The following is a 16,739-nucleotide window of genomic DNA, read 5'->3' on the forward strand; positions in this document are numbered from 1 at the left end:
TCTGTTGGTTGTTTTTCCTCGCATTAGGTACTAAATGTGGTTATTTTGAGAAGTCCACTGTGTGGCGTTATTATTTTTCTGTAATAATGCCCTTTATATAAATATATATATATATATATATATATATATAAATACACACAAACATATATATCACACATATTTTCTTTACTAGTTTCAATTTGAGAGCTGTGAATATGCTGGGTCACCGCTATTAGCTTTGCTACACTTTCACTGCTTACTGCTTGAAACCTCCTGATATGGAGCATTTGGTGAATGAGGAGATTTGATGTTGCTGCCCTCATCTGCATTTCTTGCTGTGAGTTATGTCCATCAGGAACTCTTGACAGGAGGAGATCTTGTTTTGTTTTGAAAGCACCTACATTCACCCCATGTAGATCTTTTAGGTTTTGTAGGAGGATACTGAAGTGCTGTGGGGCCTTGAAACCCAACCTGTTGCAGTATCTGGTCCTGTATCCTGATAAGCAATGTTCTGCTGTTTGTTTCTATGCCAAAGTTTATAAGTTCTGGGATTTTCCAGATGTTTATCACTGTGTATCTTTCCCACTTTTTGTTCTGAAGAGTACAGTTCTGACTTTTCCAATCTCTCCCAGTGGCTGACATGTTGCTTTGAGACAATCTTCTTTGTGTAGCTTCATTGGATTACCTTCAGGTCTGTTGTTAATCTTACTCTGTATGGTGATCATAGTTAGGAACAGTTATCTAAATGGCTGAGGACAAATCTCCTCCAGAGAATCATCATTGTTTCTTTCTGAAAGTTGGAAGGAACCATCCAGCCATCCGTGTGCATTTTATTGCCAACTTAGTAATATGCACCTGGAAAGACTAATCATTTAAATGTCAGTGCCCAGGTTGTGTACTGAGTTTGATTCAGGGATTGCAATCCCTCCTAGGCCAGAGTATCCTGTCTGCTTTTCATTTAGCTTCATTTGTTGGTAGTCCAGGGCTTGGAATTTTCCGGCATTAAACAGCATGTTATTGTCCTCAACCCACCTACACATTGTATCCAATTCTTGTTGCAGGTGTACAACATCTCCAGGGTTCTGTATTTCCTGAGAGACTTTTGTATCATCTGCATAGTTAGCAAAGGTGGCTATCTGAGCAGCTGAAGATGTCTGAGAGGGCTGCTATGAATAGCAGTGGCCCCAAGACAGTGACCTGTGGGGCATCATTCATTATTTGCATTTCCTTGGAGATAGCCCCATTGACCACCACTACCTGACTTCTATTTTTTAGAAAGTCATGTAACCTTTCTCCAAATTTTCCAATTATGCTAAGCTTATGCAGCTTATGACATATCATACCATGGTTGACTTTGTCAAAGGCTTTTGCAAAGTCAAGATATATCATGTCCATGTTTGAGTTGTTGAACAGCTGCTTTAACACCCAGTTTGTGTCACACAGCTTCTACCTGGTCAAAAATCCTACTAGGTGTCAATCAGCAAGTCATTCTCTTTAAGGAATGCAATTAGTTTCCTTTGGACTATTCATTCCATGACGTTGCTGATGTGTGAGGTCAGAGTGATAGGCCTATAGTTTTTAGCATCTGCTCTGCTTCCTCCTTTATGAATAGGTCATATTACTTCCTCCTTCAGTTTGACTCGGAGCTTACCACTTGCAAGGAAGCTTTCAAAAAGAAACTGCGGTGGTTTTGTAAGGGCTCATTTGCATGATTTGAGAAGGATTGCTGTGAGTCCATTGGGGCCAGCAGGTGAGTTTGCATCCACCCTCATCTATTGCCGGTATTACATCCACTTTTTTGATGTTGATGTAATCGTTTCTGCCTCCCTTTTTATATCTGTAGTGGTAAATAATTCTACAAGTTTTCTAACCTGCATGTGCCATAAGGATGAGGTGAAGACACTTTTGAATTGTTTATCCAGTGTTTCACTTATCCTCATCAGATTTCCCATAAGGGAGCCATCTTTTTGGAAGAGTGGCCCTATCTTGCAACACACACAGGCAGTTTCTTTGGCATACTTAAAGAAGACTTAGAGTTTGATTTTATTTATGTTTTTTTTTATAATTCAGGCTTCTTTGTCTATTGATTCTTTTTCATGGGAGCATTTCAGATGTTTCTCAATCTCCAGCAGTGCTGCTTCCAGTTGGGATTTTTCACTGCATTTGAGTTCTCTGTTGAGTTAGTTTACAATCTTTGTATGCCATCTCATGAGCACTTTTCTCTCCCTGGGAATTTTGTTCTAATGTGCAGTGACCTTTCCTTCTAGGACAATCTTGTAGCATATGGCTTGCATTATGGACATGAGTTCTTTGAATTTCATGTCAATATCTGGTGTAGAGAGGCATTGGGGCCAATCCTGTTTCTCAACTAATTTCCAGTCAGCTTTGTGGAGGTTCAGATTGAGTAGATTTTGGGTGCTTCTCATAGGCTGTATGTGTGCAGGTTCCTTTGATCCATACATAGTCAACTCTACTATATTGTGACCTGAGATTAGCATGTCACTTTCACATTATTGATGAGATCCATATTGTGTGTAAAGCAGAGATCAAGTGTATTGTTTGCCCTGGTTGGTTGGAGTATTACTTGTTCCATGTATAATTTGTTGGTGAGGTTGTGCATGGATTACCCCTAACTTAGTTCACATTGCATCATTCCTGAGAAGAAAAGGCCCTCAGGCCATCCTCCGTTGGGCAGGTTGAAGTCCCCTATGAGAATTACACTGATGTGTTGTTCTAGTTTGGTTAAGACTTCTGTTCTTGCAAGGCAGTCTTTGAATAGGCCTGTGTGATTTGGAGCATCTGGTGAGTGGTATGTTGTACACATAACTATATCGAGTTGCTTTATATGTACAATTAGTGTGTCACACACTGAGTTTGAGTGTGACAAAAGGATCTGGGGCATAAGATCTTCATGAAGATACATTGTAACTTTACCATGACTTGTTTTTTCTGTCACTTCGCAATACCATACACTTTAGTGTCCAAAAGTGGACACTAAACGATGAGGATGATTTGTTATGGATGTAGGTAAACAATAACCAATTTCTAATGCTTACATAGTTCTCTTCTTGATTTCTTAGGATGCACATGAACTTTTTCATGCCTTAACTCAGACACTTGCTGAAGAAACTGGTCACTACCCGAAAGTTTTATCTCTTTTCGATGTGTCTGCTTTGCAGGTAAGTTTTTGGCTTAAAATTTGTTTCTTATTTTTCTCCAACCTTTTCTATATGTGCATTCACTCATATTCAAGCATTTTCCTTAACTCCGTGTATATTTACAGTGCTGAAATTTGATGTCTGGAACTAAATGAGCTTCACTAAAAAAAGCATTAACTAAATAAAATAGATATCATAACTGGTGACTTCTAAAATATTTTATTTCTGAGGAATTCTTTAGTGGAATCCTGACTTACACCACCAGAAGGCATGGTATTATAATAGCTTGGATAAAATATCAGGAAATAAGGTGGAACTCTAGAAGGTGGATGGCAACAACACATAAAGCTGGCCATTAATGAAATGGCTTAGACTTTAATATGCAGGATTTGCACTTGGTAGCCAGCAAAGAAATGTACTTACAGTTTATGGTTGATATAGTCACCAGGAATCACTAGAAACTTTAGAAAAGCTATACACAAGCTTTACATTAATTTTTCATTTTTCTTTGTTTACAAAATCTGTTCCAATTTAATCAGGTTGATAATTACTCTGACTTCAGAGAAGCCCTAGTATTTTTATGACAAAGGAAAAGTAATTGAACTTTTAAACTGCCTCTGTAACAAAGTGATAGAATATAATTGTGTTCTTTGTGTTGGTTGAATGAGTATTGCTATAAAGTATTTTAAAGGAATGTCTTTGATATAAGCATATTTCTTTTCAAATTACTTTAATCCAACTAATTTTCCTTGCAGAGTCCAGATAATGAATACCAAACTTGCAAATCAGCTGTAACTCGCAGTAAAGGATTATTGCCAGTTTTACCACGAGATACAGATCATCCATTCCGTGGACACTTTGCTAGTCAGCTTACTTGTCAGTCTTGTGCATATTGTTATCCAGTTAAATATGATTTATTTGACAGTCTGTCACTTAATATTCCTGAAAGTCATTGGGTAAGTTTTGATTCAAAGTAGCATGTCTTTAAGAGTATACATGTATATGTTGATGAGTGAATGTGTGCATGGGTAGTTGCACTCATTGCTGATATATATTTGTAGATATTGAGTTAAAAGTACGGATGTGTGGATGTATCTTGTGTATTTAAGAATAAGTGTGAAGTACACATTATATGCAAATGCATGTTTGTAAGTCTTGTTACTTAAATGAGGTTGCAGTGGTAGTTTCAATTTCAGCTGTAGTTAATACTCAACTGAATTCTATCAATATTAAAAAAAGGACACATCTGCTAATTTTGTCTGTTACTTGTTTCAGTCACTAGACTGCAGCCTTGAAGGGTTTTAGTAGAACAGATTGACTCCAGGACCTATTTTTTTAAAGTCTGGTACTTACTCTATGGATCTCTTTTGGTGAATTGCTCAGTTATGGTTCTGCACCACCAATTGACAGCACCAGTTGTCGAGTGGTGGTGGGGACAAGCACAGGCACACATCACATATATGGGCTTACAATTTCCATCTACTAAATTCATTCACAAAGCGTGGGTCAGCTTGTAGAAGACACTTGCCCAAAGTACCGAGTAGTAGAACTGAACCCAAAACTTTGTGGTTGCAGAGTGAACTTCTTAATCACACAGCCATGCCTGCAAAAAGACTTGATGGTTATGGCTGGAATCTATTTTGAATTTCTTTAGTGAGAGCTGATTTGGGACTAAGCAACAACTTGTCTTCTGTTTGTGTTTAAGTGAAAAATTCTTGTTTATTAATATTAGTTGTTGTTTGCTTTCATTTCTGCTTTTCCATGCTGCTATGGCTTGGACATAAACTTGAAGTAAATTTTTTTATAGGTAGATGCTCTTCCTGTTATCAATCCTTGTCCTCACAAGATGCAGAATTACAGGTCACATTGTTTATAGGCAACATAGGCACGAATCATCATTTTGTTAAGTCATGTGAAGAAGTGTTGAATGTATACACACATGCGCAAATACTTTATTCTTTATTTTGTTTGCACATGGAATCACTGTCAGATGTTTTGATTATGGGAGACATAAACAGCTGAAACAGTTTCAATGTGAGGAAATGCAGAAATAAGCACAGACACCCAGGCAAACCTGCATGCACACTTATGTACATACATGTGTATCATCATCATCATCATCATCATCATCGTTTAACGTCCGCTTTCCATGCTAGCATGGGTTGGACGATTTGACTGAGGACTGGTGAAACCGGATGGCAACACCAGGCTCCAGTCTGATTTGGCAGAGTTTCATGTGTGTGTATAAACTGCTCTTCGAAACTGAAAAACTTGAGCACCGTCTGTGTTTTTCTGATGAACTATACTACCTAAATTCATGAAACTCACCTCTACTTAGGAAATGGAATGGAAGAAAGCCTTGCAATATTCAAATTTATTTAAATCCAAAAATAAATCAGATAATTCAAATAAACATATTGTCAGAAACCCCCTGTTCAAAGCTATAACGCCAGGTTGAATAGTGTTGCAAAAATGATGTAAAACAGGGTAATTATGTTATATTTTGATAATATTCTCATGCAATATGTTAACAATATACTTCAAAGACACATGATTTCATGCTCCCAATCAATTTCAGCAGTAGATTAAGTGGAAGCTCTACCCAAGCCTTCTTTATTGCCGTTTCAAGTTCATCAACAGATGAATACAGCTTGTCTCCGCTGTACGCAACATTTGCGAGGTATCCCCAGGCATTCTCTATAGGATTAAGGTCAGAACTTCTTGCTGGCCATGGCATGACTTCACTCCAACTGCATGGAGGAAATCCAAAGTTGTCTTTGTTTTATGAATAGGAACATTGTCATGTTGAAATATGAAGTTCTTGCTATTGAGCCTCCTTCCTTTGTCATTGTGAGCCCCATCCAATACATTGATGTATCGTGCATGCTACTTTGAAGCAGCCATCTATGATGACAAGTGGCAGTTTCGCATTGGCAGATCTTGGCTCCCTTCCATTGTTCTGCCACTTGGAATAAGTAGAATTTTGTACACATTTATCTGCCCAGTAATACTTATGACTGTTGGGGGCCATCTAAATTCCAGTTTTTCTCATCAGAGAACAGAACCCTGGTCCATTCACCGTCCCATGTCTGATGCTGCCAAGAATACTCCATTATAACAGCTTTGTGCGAAGGAGACAATAATGGATGTCCCAGTCGCTTCTTCAGATGGAAACCATGGTTCAAAATCATTCTTCTTATGGTGGATGTCGAGGTTTCCTGCTCCCAATGCCTTGACTTTGGAAACAGAAGTGCAGCATGATTTCTTCAAAACTCTGACAAATGGCCCTTTCATCCTTTTCTGATGTAGCCTTGAGACATCCACCAGTATGACCCTTGTTGTGTTGTATCCATCAGAATCTTTTAGAAAATTGTCCACTGACATTCTGCTTTGCTGAATCATTTCGGCAATCTTCCAGTTATTCATTCTTTCCACTTTCAGTGAAGAATGTTCCCTTGTTCAATTTCAGAAAACACAAAACAGTAGTTTATATGTATATAAAAGATGGGCTTTCATACAGTTTCCAGGTACTAAATTTCACTGGTAAGATATTGGTCAACCTCCATCTGCAGCATGAGACACTCATTCAAGGTGAACCACAGTAAAATGGAGCCAAAAACATGGTTGCCAATTGAATTTCTTAACTACACATTCGTGCTTGCGCCTTCTTACACATGATGTACATGTGTATATGTATCATTTATCTCCCCCTCTAGGAGTGACGTTTGTAGAGGCCACATCCCATGGAGAACTAGCCCGTAGATTTAGGAGCACACCACCCTCCCAGGCTAACATGTACGGATTCTCACCCAGAATCAAAGAGCTTGAAGCCTTCGAAGCAAACCTTTTGGGCGCCATACCCATGCTTAAATTCCATAAGTCCTCTTCCCCTTTTCAATACAAACTCCGTGAAGACATACAGAAAATAAAAAGTTCCAACAGACAGTCTATTTTTACCCGTCAATATTGAAAGGGTTGCTGATCAAGGCACTTTCCTTTGCTAAGGGCTTCACAGACATTAGCAATAGATACATAGACATTATCATGCATGCCAGGAAGATGGTACTGTTCAATAAAGATTCGATGTAGGTCAAGCAATCTGACGCTGAGGGTTCCTTCAATGTGGTGATGGGGGCCTATGACAGCACCAGCGTATGTGATTTAATTAGACTATACACCCTGGACACCTTAGGGAAGAAATTCTCTTCCAGGGATGATGATCTAGCCATTGCTAGGGAAGCCAATGCGCTCACACTTGATTGACTTAGAAAGGACTTGATTAGCACCTTAGGCTCCATGGGATTAAAAATTACTACTGAGATGTCACTCTAGACTTAGGCTCTGGGACACACAGGTCCTATTGTAAGCCAAATGGGAGACTGTCCTATATCAACACAGCCTTCTGCTATCCCCTCCCCACTTATCATGTTCAAGGATTTAGTGAAGGGTGTCAGGAAGAGGATCTCGAATCTATCTTTTGGGAAGATATCTTCAACAACGACACTACCTACTACAACGAGGCACTGGCGTCCAGTGGGTTTAAGGACTGTCTCTCCTACATGCCAAGCCCTAGCACCCGCAAAAGGAAGTGCCACTGAAATATGATTTGGTTTGTTCTGCCCTTGTCACTCAGTGTCAAGACTTGTGTGGGAAGGATATTCCTCAGGTTAATAGACAAACGCTTCATGCACACACATAGATAAAGATATTTATTCCACAGGCACAACCTAAGGGTCTCCTTTAGTTGGGCACCCAACATGGTAAGTATATTACATAACACCCATAAAACACAAGAAGAGGCAGGTTGCTGTCCAGTGGGAGGCCAACGTGAGGCCGAGGCTGTCATCTATGAAGCTGTGGTAATACCCAGGCCTAGCGACTACAGTAATAGCAATGGATCATCCAACATCGACGGCATCAGAGGCAACGACAGTAGCAGAATCATCAGCACTGATGTCAATGACCCCAGTACCAGCTCCACAGCCAGAGAAGACAACCATACTGATACCTGCAGTACCAGTGAAGCTACTGGCTCCACACCCAACATTACCACTGATGGCACCCACATCACCACCAGTGAGAATAGCGCCAAGCTTATGGCCAGGGATGACCACCACATCGTCAACCACTGTGACAGCAGTCACAGTGGCATTGCCAGACTTGCGCATCGTAATGATAACAGCTCTGATGACAGCCCCAACAACATCAGTGGCAACAACCTCCCCAGGCCTGGAGCCAACTGGAGATGCAGCAGTAATGTGAACACAACCAACACCCCAGCATATATACTCAAAGACTCCCTGAAACCTGGGTTGCTGAATACCTGCCAAGAAATCTTCACACCATGCATCCATTTCAAGCACAATCTGCTGCAAACATGGTATTTCCTGTTCACTGACTAAGCCTGGAAGAATACTTATGATCCAAGAGATAGATCCCATATTCACCTCTCCAGGTCTGTGCTTGTTCTCCACTTCTGCTTGACAACCAGTGTTTGTGTGTTTTCATACCTGTAACTTAGTTTGGCAAAAAAGACCAATAGATTAAGTACCAGGCTTAAAAAAAAATTTATTGGGGTCAATTCATTTGATTAAACGATCTTTAAGGTGGTGCTCCAGTATGTACAGAGTCTAATGACTGAAACAAAAGATAAAAAATAGATGCATATATTTATACAATAAATTCAATTAACTTCTAAGTATGAAGTCCAAATATGCTGTAGATATTTGGTAGAAAGGATATGAAATTTTCCTGCCTTCGCTTAATAAAACTTATTCTAGGTTTTCTGGAAATGCTACCTGACAAAGACTAAAATCTTCTCTACAAGGAGCAATTTATTGTTTCTGTTAATGAAGAATAAATTTAAATAATGATGGTTACATATATGAATTTTATTTTTTTCATTTCTTTCAAGGGGCCTCTTTCCTTAGAAATATTGCTACAAAAGTTTATAACCAGTGAAACAGTGTTCAATGTTGATTGTCCAGGATGTACAAATAAATCAGATAACATCAGCCAGACAAAAGTAGTACAGTCAACCTTTCTTAAGAAACTAAGTATTGGAAAAGTAAGTTTTTCTTCATTTTTTTTTACTTGAAATCATACAAAAAAAAAAAAAATTAACAATTTTAATATTTTTCACTCTGATTAACATGATTAATGTGTAAATGGATATTTGCCTATGAATTAATTATGATAATGCAAGTATATTGTTTTCTCACTCTGTAGTGTCTCTTTTCAATGTAATTCTAACTCTGGTTCATCAACCCATCTTAAAATCCTTTGCTTTTCATTTTAAATTGTTACCCATTCATTGATTTTTTATCATTGTTCAGCAATGCTTACTTGGCTTCAATATAGGCTGAGTGAGAGCTAAAGGCCTCATCATGTACTTTACTACTTATATATAATTTGGCTGTATGGTTAAGAATTTTGTTTCCCAACTATATAGTTTTGGGTTCAGATCCATACATGGCACCTTGGGCAACTGTCTCCTATTATAGCCCAGAGCTGACCAAAATGAGTGGACATGGTAGAATGGAGCTGATTGTGCCTGTGTGTATACCTCCTCATCATGGCATCATGTGATAGTTGAAAATGAGTGTTACTGTCAGACAAGAGAAACAACAATTAGAAGGACAGCCAAAAAAAGCACGGGTCATTCTTGGCTTTCTTTCATCAGTCGAATCCCTGAAGTCACAACTGTTTCGGGCACAGTTACACTTGAGATGGTTCAATCTGGTTGCCCCCAAAAAGTCTAAGCTAAAAGCATTAGACCCCCACCCATGCTAGCATGAAAGTCAGATGCTAAACGATATATATATATATTCAGCCTGAATGCAGGCTGGGCTGGGTGGAGGAGTTTGTCTCCCCCTCGCAAACATAAGGACACAGGAAATGTGTCAAGGCTGACAGGAAGCGGTCCAGCTTCCTAGGGCTAAATAGCAGTAGTATATTCCCTTATTGGGACTGTCACGTTAAGTTGACAGTATACAACTACTTTACCACACCACTACTGCTTAAGTCTCTCTGAGAGATTTAGAAATGTATTCTCTCTCTCTCTCTCTTTCTCTCTCTCTCTCTCTCTCTTTCACTCTCTTTCTCTCTCTCTCTCTCTCTCTCTCTCTCTCAGATAAGGGTTCAGGTGAATTAGGCACTTAAATGGTAAGGCACTGGGTCAGGTCAAAATTAAAATGCATACACAACAAAAATAGATGAATACATATGCAGGTACCAAAGTATAGGCAGAAGGATATTTAGGTTATGTATATGATATTTTGAACCTGACTGAATGAATATATCACTAGCGCTTGGGCTAATCAAGAAACACAGATTGTATTAAATATATGATCCATGATATACATGCAAGGAGCAGCTCCCAAGATAAGTGAATTATGAATAAATAAATAACAAATGGATAATGTGTCAATTCACTACAGCTGTTTCCAACAAATTTTTAAGTGTTTAATGGAGACATTATATCATTAGAAAAGACCTTTTTTTATCAGGTAAATACAACATTTAGAAGCATTCAAAAATCAACGGCATATGCACCTTCATGATTCTACGATCCTTGCTGGTTGTAGAATGAATTTGTTAGTTCAGATGGGTAGTAATATAGAAGACAATTCAATGTCATATGGTTAGGGATGATATATAAGATTTGTAGCATTGAGGGAGCATCTCATCCCTGCATTTAAGAGTTAGTTCTGTTTATCTTGTAATTCAACAAGGGTTTCAGGGTTAAAAGCAAAACATAAGGTCACCTACTTATTTATATATTATTTAACAACCCTTTATCTGCTTGCTTTATTGCCAGAAAGATAATAGAGACACAAGTCAGAGATCCTACTTTAGGGGGTGAGGGAATAATAATGGTCATCCTATCAATAAATAAAGAGGTATATAATAAAGGGCGTACAATAAAAACAAGAATTAAAAATATATGAAGTCAGGCTGCTTGCAGTTGATCTTTGTTATCATTTGGTTTGGGCTTATAAGTTCAAGGTGGACTGAACCGTTCACCAAACAGATAACACCACCTGAGGTGGGTGAAGACCTTCTTTAGCCTGGGGTGTTAGTGTTTCTCCTTTCTCTACCCACTGTCTTCAGTGCTTGACATTTTTGTAGAGAACCTATTTCTTGTCATCAGTCACTGTTCAGTCCAAAAAAGGCTCATTCGTGAGACGTGACAGCAAAGAAGAGCACTCATTCATTCTCTGTGCACAATTAGACTTGAAAAGTTTGTGAGGAACCCATTGACCCAATTTGTAGACGTTTTCGATGGCACACAGGTATCGATAAATGGTTGAATGACCAAATCCAAGCTTCTCTGCTAGTTCCTCAACAGCTACGATGGAATTTTGTTCTACCAGGGTTTGCAGGATCTTCTTGGCAAGCTCTACAGATCTTCCAGGATGAGGCTCGTCCTGTAGGCTGTAGTTTCCGGCTCAGAATTTCTGGAACCACCATTGACACTTATTGTTTGATCCCCTTATACTGCATTAATATTCCTTGCACTTTCCGTTGTGTTGTTGCTTTTATTGAACTTGTAAAACAAAATATGCCGAATATGCTCTTTTGTCACTTCCATTATAACTTTGAAAAAATAACTGCACTCTTCAAAACTTGCACTAAGAATAAGGACAAGGTAAAATCATTACTTGCTTTTATAGCAAGTTGATGCTAGTAGTTTATCCCGTCCCCTTCCGACTTTTAGTTCATGCAACTGAAAAAAACCACATTATTTATGGGATGACCCAATATATCACAGTTACAGTACTGAGTATGTGTAGCCAACACAGTTTGAAAATCTGTCTGTTATCCCTTTGCTTTCATATATTCTTTATTTTTTATTTTATTGTATGTCCTTTATTATATACTTCTTTATTTATCTATTTATTGATAGGATGACCACTATTATTCCCCTCCCCCCATAGTAGAATCTCAGACTTTGCATCTCTATCAGTTATCCTTCTGGCAATAAAGTGGGCAGATAAAGAGTTAGATGATATATGAATGACTACATGACCTTATATTTTGCTTTTAACCCTAAAACTCTTGTTGAATTGAATTACAAGATTAACAGAAGTAACTCTATCTTAATTGCGGAGATGAGATGTTTCACTGTCCAATCCCTCCCTACCCAGTCCTCAAACCTCATCAGTGCTATAAATCTTAGATAACCCCTTAACCACACATGACATCATGTTGTCTTCTGCTTTATTACTACCCATCTGAACTAACGAATTCATTCTACGACCAGCAAGGATTGTAGAATCATGAAGATGCATATGCCATTGTTTTTTTAATGTTTCTAATGTTGTGATTCATGTATTTACATGATGGAAACAGTTTTTTCCTAATGATGTAATCTCTCCATTAACCACTTAAAAATTTGTTGGAAACAGCTGTAGTGAATTGACACATTATCCATCTTGTTATATATATATATATATATATATATATATATATATATATATATATATATATATATATATATATATAAAAATTTAAGGAATGGAGTAAACGCATGTTATAACTGCATACTTTATTCCGACAGTTCCCATACATTCCCTGAGGAGAAGGTTACATTTTTAACATTGACGATTCCTATGGATCGCATAAATTGTAATTCTTCGAAACATATGTCGGAATAAAGTATGCAGTTATAACATGCGTTTACTCCATTCCTTAAATTTTTATATATACTCAAATACCCAAAATATCAAGGAGTTTCTGCCTCACTAACAGGAATTACACCACAGTTATTTTGTGATCTTTGCTACCTTGGTTTCTATTAACCCATTTATTCTATCCGAATTATTATTTATTAGGATAAAATAAATACATATAATTATATATATATATATATCCTTTTCTCATGTGGAGCTGTTAACTGCCATTTGGTAATTACAGTACAGTCTCTAGAGGTAGAGATAATTTTAATAAATTAAGAATTTATGTTTATAGCATTTGACATATATACTGTATTTGTTTGCTGTTCAAATATCTGCCATTGGTCCCTCTTGAGTTGTTTCTGTTTGCTCATTTTTGTTCAAATTATACAAATTACTTTGATCATAAATGTGTTTTACTTTTTTTTTTGTATCACTCCTTTGGATACTGGTGATAAAGTTGAACAATTGTCAGGTTGATGCATGTCCATGACTTTCCTCTTATCTCTTGACAATAAGTCTGTCCTTTTATTTAGTCATGTCAATTTTGGAGAAATTTTTGATTCTTGAAATTATCTCCCCTCCTCATGGAACTGGTCTTAATTGTCATTAAGTAATTATGACACATCTTGTGGAAATTTTTATGAATGATGACTTGTTGTATGGTGTTTGATATACCAGCATTTCTCTCTTGTTCAAATACATGCCACTAACCACTCAGAGTTATTTCTCATAATTCATATCTATATATGTATGTGTGTGTATCGAAGGTTGAAAGGAAACACACGAGTTGATATGTCTAAGGAAAATAAGACAAGGTAGAAAATGCTAAAATAATTTTATCATGAACATTTTAGTACCAGTTTTCAGTCTTGCAACTTTTTCAACTTAAAGCATGAAAAACAATTAAATTGTGGAAATATAAAATGAAATGTTTTAAAATATTTCCATAATTTTCAAATACAAGGGACACTTTCCTTTTTTCTGTCTGTCTCTTCTTTTTTACTCTTGTGAAGGCTTGGTAGAATATTTGATGAGTTCTTGGTTTTGATTGTTTAAGCAGCAGTAGCTGAGGAAGGAGGCAGTGAAAAAGAAGAAGGAAAAGAATAAGAAAAATATGGGAGTGGTATGACAGTATAGGATGGTGGAATCCTTTTAAATGGTCAAGTGACTTAAGAGTGACCTGTTGTGGTTGTAATAGTAGTGATTGGCATTGTTCTGAATAAATTCATGGGTTGTGGCTGTTCTGAATATATCGTTTTTAATATTTGCATGGGTATTATTCTAAGGTCCTTGTAGTAGTGTCATTTGTGTTGGACACATTCAAAAGGGGTTTATATCTACATTATTTAAATAGCATCGAAAAATACTTTAGGAATGAGAACCCAGGTTCGAAATTTCGCCAAGACACCTGATGAAGGCTGGAGGGTACATCAGCCGAAACGTTATGTTAACAACAAACAAGATGAGGACAAATATCCGTCAATTGTAAATAATGTACATAATTCCTCATCTCTTAAATATAGAACTGGGTTTATATTTTGTGATAAAATATGACTCTTTGCTAATGCACTGATTATAGGTTGCATTACCCCTGAATTTATAGAGAGGAAAAATTCTGACACTCGGTTGGTTGTTAGTGATGCAAATGTTGATGTGTTTGCTGAATGCTATTTTTCTGTATTCCCAAATTTTGACATAGACTGAGCAAGTTAATACATATATTAGGTTTTCTGAAGCACATGTGAAGTTGTTTTTTCACTGTAAAACGTTGACCCTGTTCGAAAGAGAACTCCGATCCCTCAATTAGGTTGACGCATATATCACAGTTGGGTCTTCTTCTGTGTTAGGAGACTTTTCATAGATTTGGGTTGTCTTGTACTCTTTATGATGGTGTGCGTTTGGAGGATTAAATTCATTCAGTGTCCCTTTTTAGTAGGGGAATGTTCTGGAGGATGGTGTCGAAAGCTTCATTGTTAAGAGGGTTGTTTGTGGAGATGTATGGTAGGGCTTTTGGTTGTAAATCCTTCTTTAGTTTGGGATGTCTGAGTTCGTGAATATTGAGTTGTTGGGCACGTTGAAAGCCTACATCAATTAGTGATGGTGGGTAGTTTCTGGTAATGAGTGTATCCGTTAGTTCATGTATTCGTGTGTCCCTCGTGTCTGTATTAGAAACTATAGTACAAATCCTTTTTGCTAGGTTGAAGGGAATATTCATTCTCGTGTGTCTTGCATGGAATCTGTGGGCTTATAGTATATATCTGCTTCTATTTGATTGTTGGATTTCTTAATGAGGATCTCGAGGAATGGAAGTTGTTGATGGCTATATTCCATCGTTAGTTGAATGTTTATGTCAAGTCCATTTACAAGTGCTTGAAATTCTTTAAGTCTCTCTGTACTTTCATGCCAAAGAATGAAACAGTCATCCAGATACCTCTTCCAGTTATTTTCTATGTAGAGGGAGAATGGGTTGCTGTATTTTTCTAGTACCTTACGATAAAGACTGATTTCTAGAGTATCCCATGACTAGGTTAGTAAGGGAGGGGGGGTTCTCATACCCATCGCAGTTCCTGATTTTTGTTGATAGAAGTTGTCATTGAATATGAAGAAGTTATTCTCCAAGATGAATTTTAGCCTTTCTATTATGAATTCTTTTTTGATGCGATGTGGGAGTTCGTTGGAGTAATTCTCTAGCCAGAATTGAATTGCCTCTAATCCTAGGCTGTGGGGGATCTTAGAATAGTGTCGAAGGATACTAGTAGGGTGTTTTTGTTTATTGTTTTCGGGAAGTGATTGAGCATATCCAGGCCATCCCTTATGTAACTTTTGATATGCTTGAGGAATAGCTTTAAGAGGGTATCTAAACAGTTACTGGGGCAGTGTGTTTTGGTCATTAGGAGTAGGGACCTTGATTATTATGTCTGTGGCTATGCTGCATGCGTTACTTATTTTCTCAATTTTGGAATACCGTAGAATTGACTGGATTTACTTTTAAAGTTAGTCATATAATCGTATTCGGATCGAGTTCAAAACGGGGGCACCAGTATTTTCTTAACGAGACACTTTGAAACTTGGGACACTGGTAGAATGTGTCATATAAAACATATTTTTCTCTTAGTCTTCTTAAGAAAAATTATTATATTGCAACTTATTTTATGTTAAAGTTGTCGTATTTCTGTAATTTCAACCAATGACTGACGTCCATTCAGCCGAATACATTAAGTGCTGACTATGTAAACAAACAATTCTCAAACGATTCTGGCGGTGATAAAATTATTATTTCCTTGTCAAAAAATGGCTGAAGCATATTGGCAGTAGCTAATAAACCTTTCTATTATAGGCACAAGGCATGGTTTTTGAGGGAAGGAGCAAGTCGGTTAGGGAAAACGAACACACGTGTGTTACATCTCTGCAAAATGTCAGAAGTAATGGAGATTAAATACGCTTTTCACTGCTTAAACTGCCAGAGGAGTAACTGTAAACAGCTGAATACTTGTCAGTGATTGGTTGAAATTATTGAAATAAGACAATTTTTTACATGAAATACAAAAATTTTTTTCTGTTCTATAACACAAAATAGATAAGTATACGAAGTTTGAAAGTCTTTCGGTACCAAAAACACTACATAAAACATAAATGAAAACTGGTGCCCCCGTTTTGAACTAGATCCTCGTATTCCTTGTCAGTGAGCCTTTCTCTGTATAGGTTTAACATAGATTTTAGGTTTCTCGTTATTTTCTGCCGACTGTAGTGTTGGACCTTTTTCATAATATGTTGTGTCTTCTAATATGGATAGTCCTAGAGTTATATAGTATACCGTGTCCATTAAGACAACTGCACTCCCTTTATCAGCCTCTTTGATTGTTATTGTTTTATCATCTTTTAATTTGCTCAGCTCAGCCCATTCTCTGTTGCTTGTGTTTTT

At 37.4% G+C, this 16,739-nt stretch overlaps 1 protein-coding gene across 1 annotated transcript in view; it reads left to right on the forward strand.

The window, feature by feature from the left end:
• LOC106881207 (ubiquitin carboxyl-terminal hydrolase 30) overlaps positions 1-16,739 on the forward strand; it is a 47,082-nt gene that overhangs the window by 26,326 nt on the left and 4,017 nt on the right. The window contains exons 4-6 of the mRNA XM_014931512.2: positions 3,060-3,158; positions 3,893-4,093; positions 9,052-9,204. Coding sequence (XP_014786998.1) covers positions 3,060-3,158; positions 3,893-4,093; positions 9,052-9,204 — 453 coding nt within the window. The remainder of the gene's footprint in view (positions 1-3,059; positions 3,159-3,892; positions 4,094-9,051; positions 9,205-16,739) is intronic.

The sequence above is a fragment of the Octopus bimaculoides genome, chromosome 25 (genome assembly GCF_001194135.2).
Source record: "Octopus bimaculoides isolate UCB-OBI-ISO-001 chromosome 25, ASM119413v2, whole genome shotgun sequence".
NCBI lineage: Eukaryota > Metazoa > Mollusca > Cephalopoda > Octopoda > Octopodidae > Octopus > Octopus bimaculoides.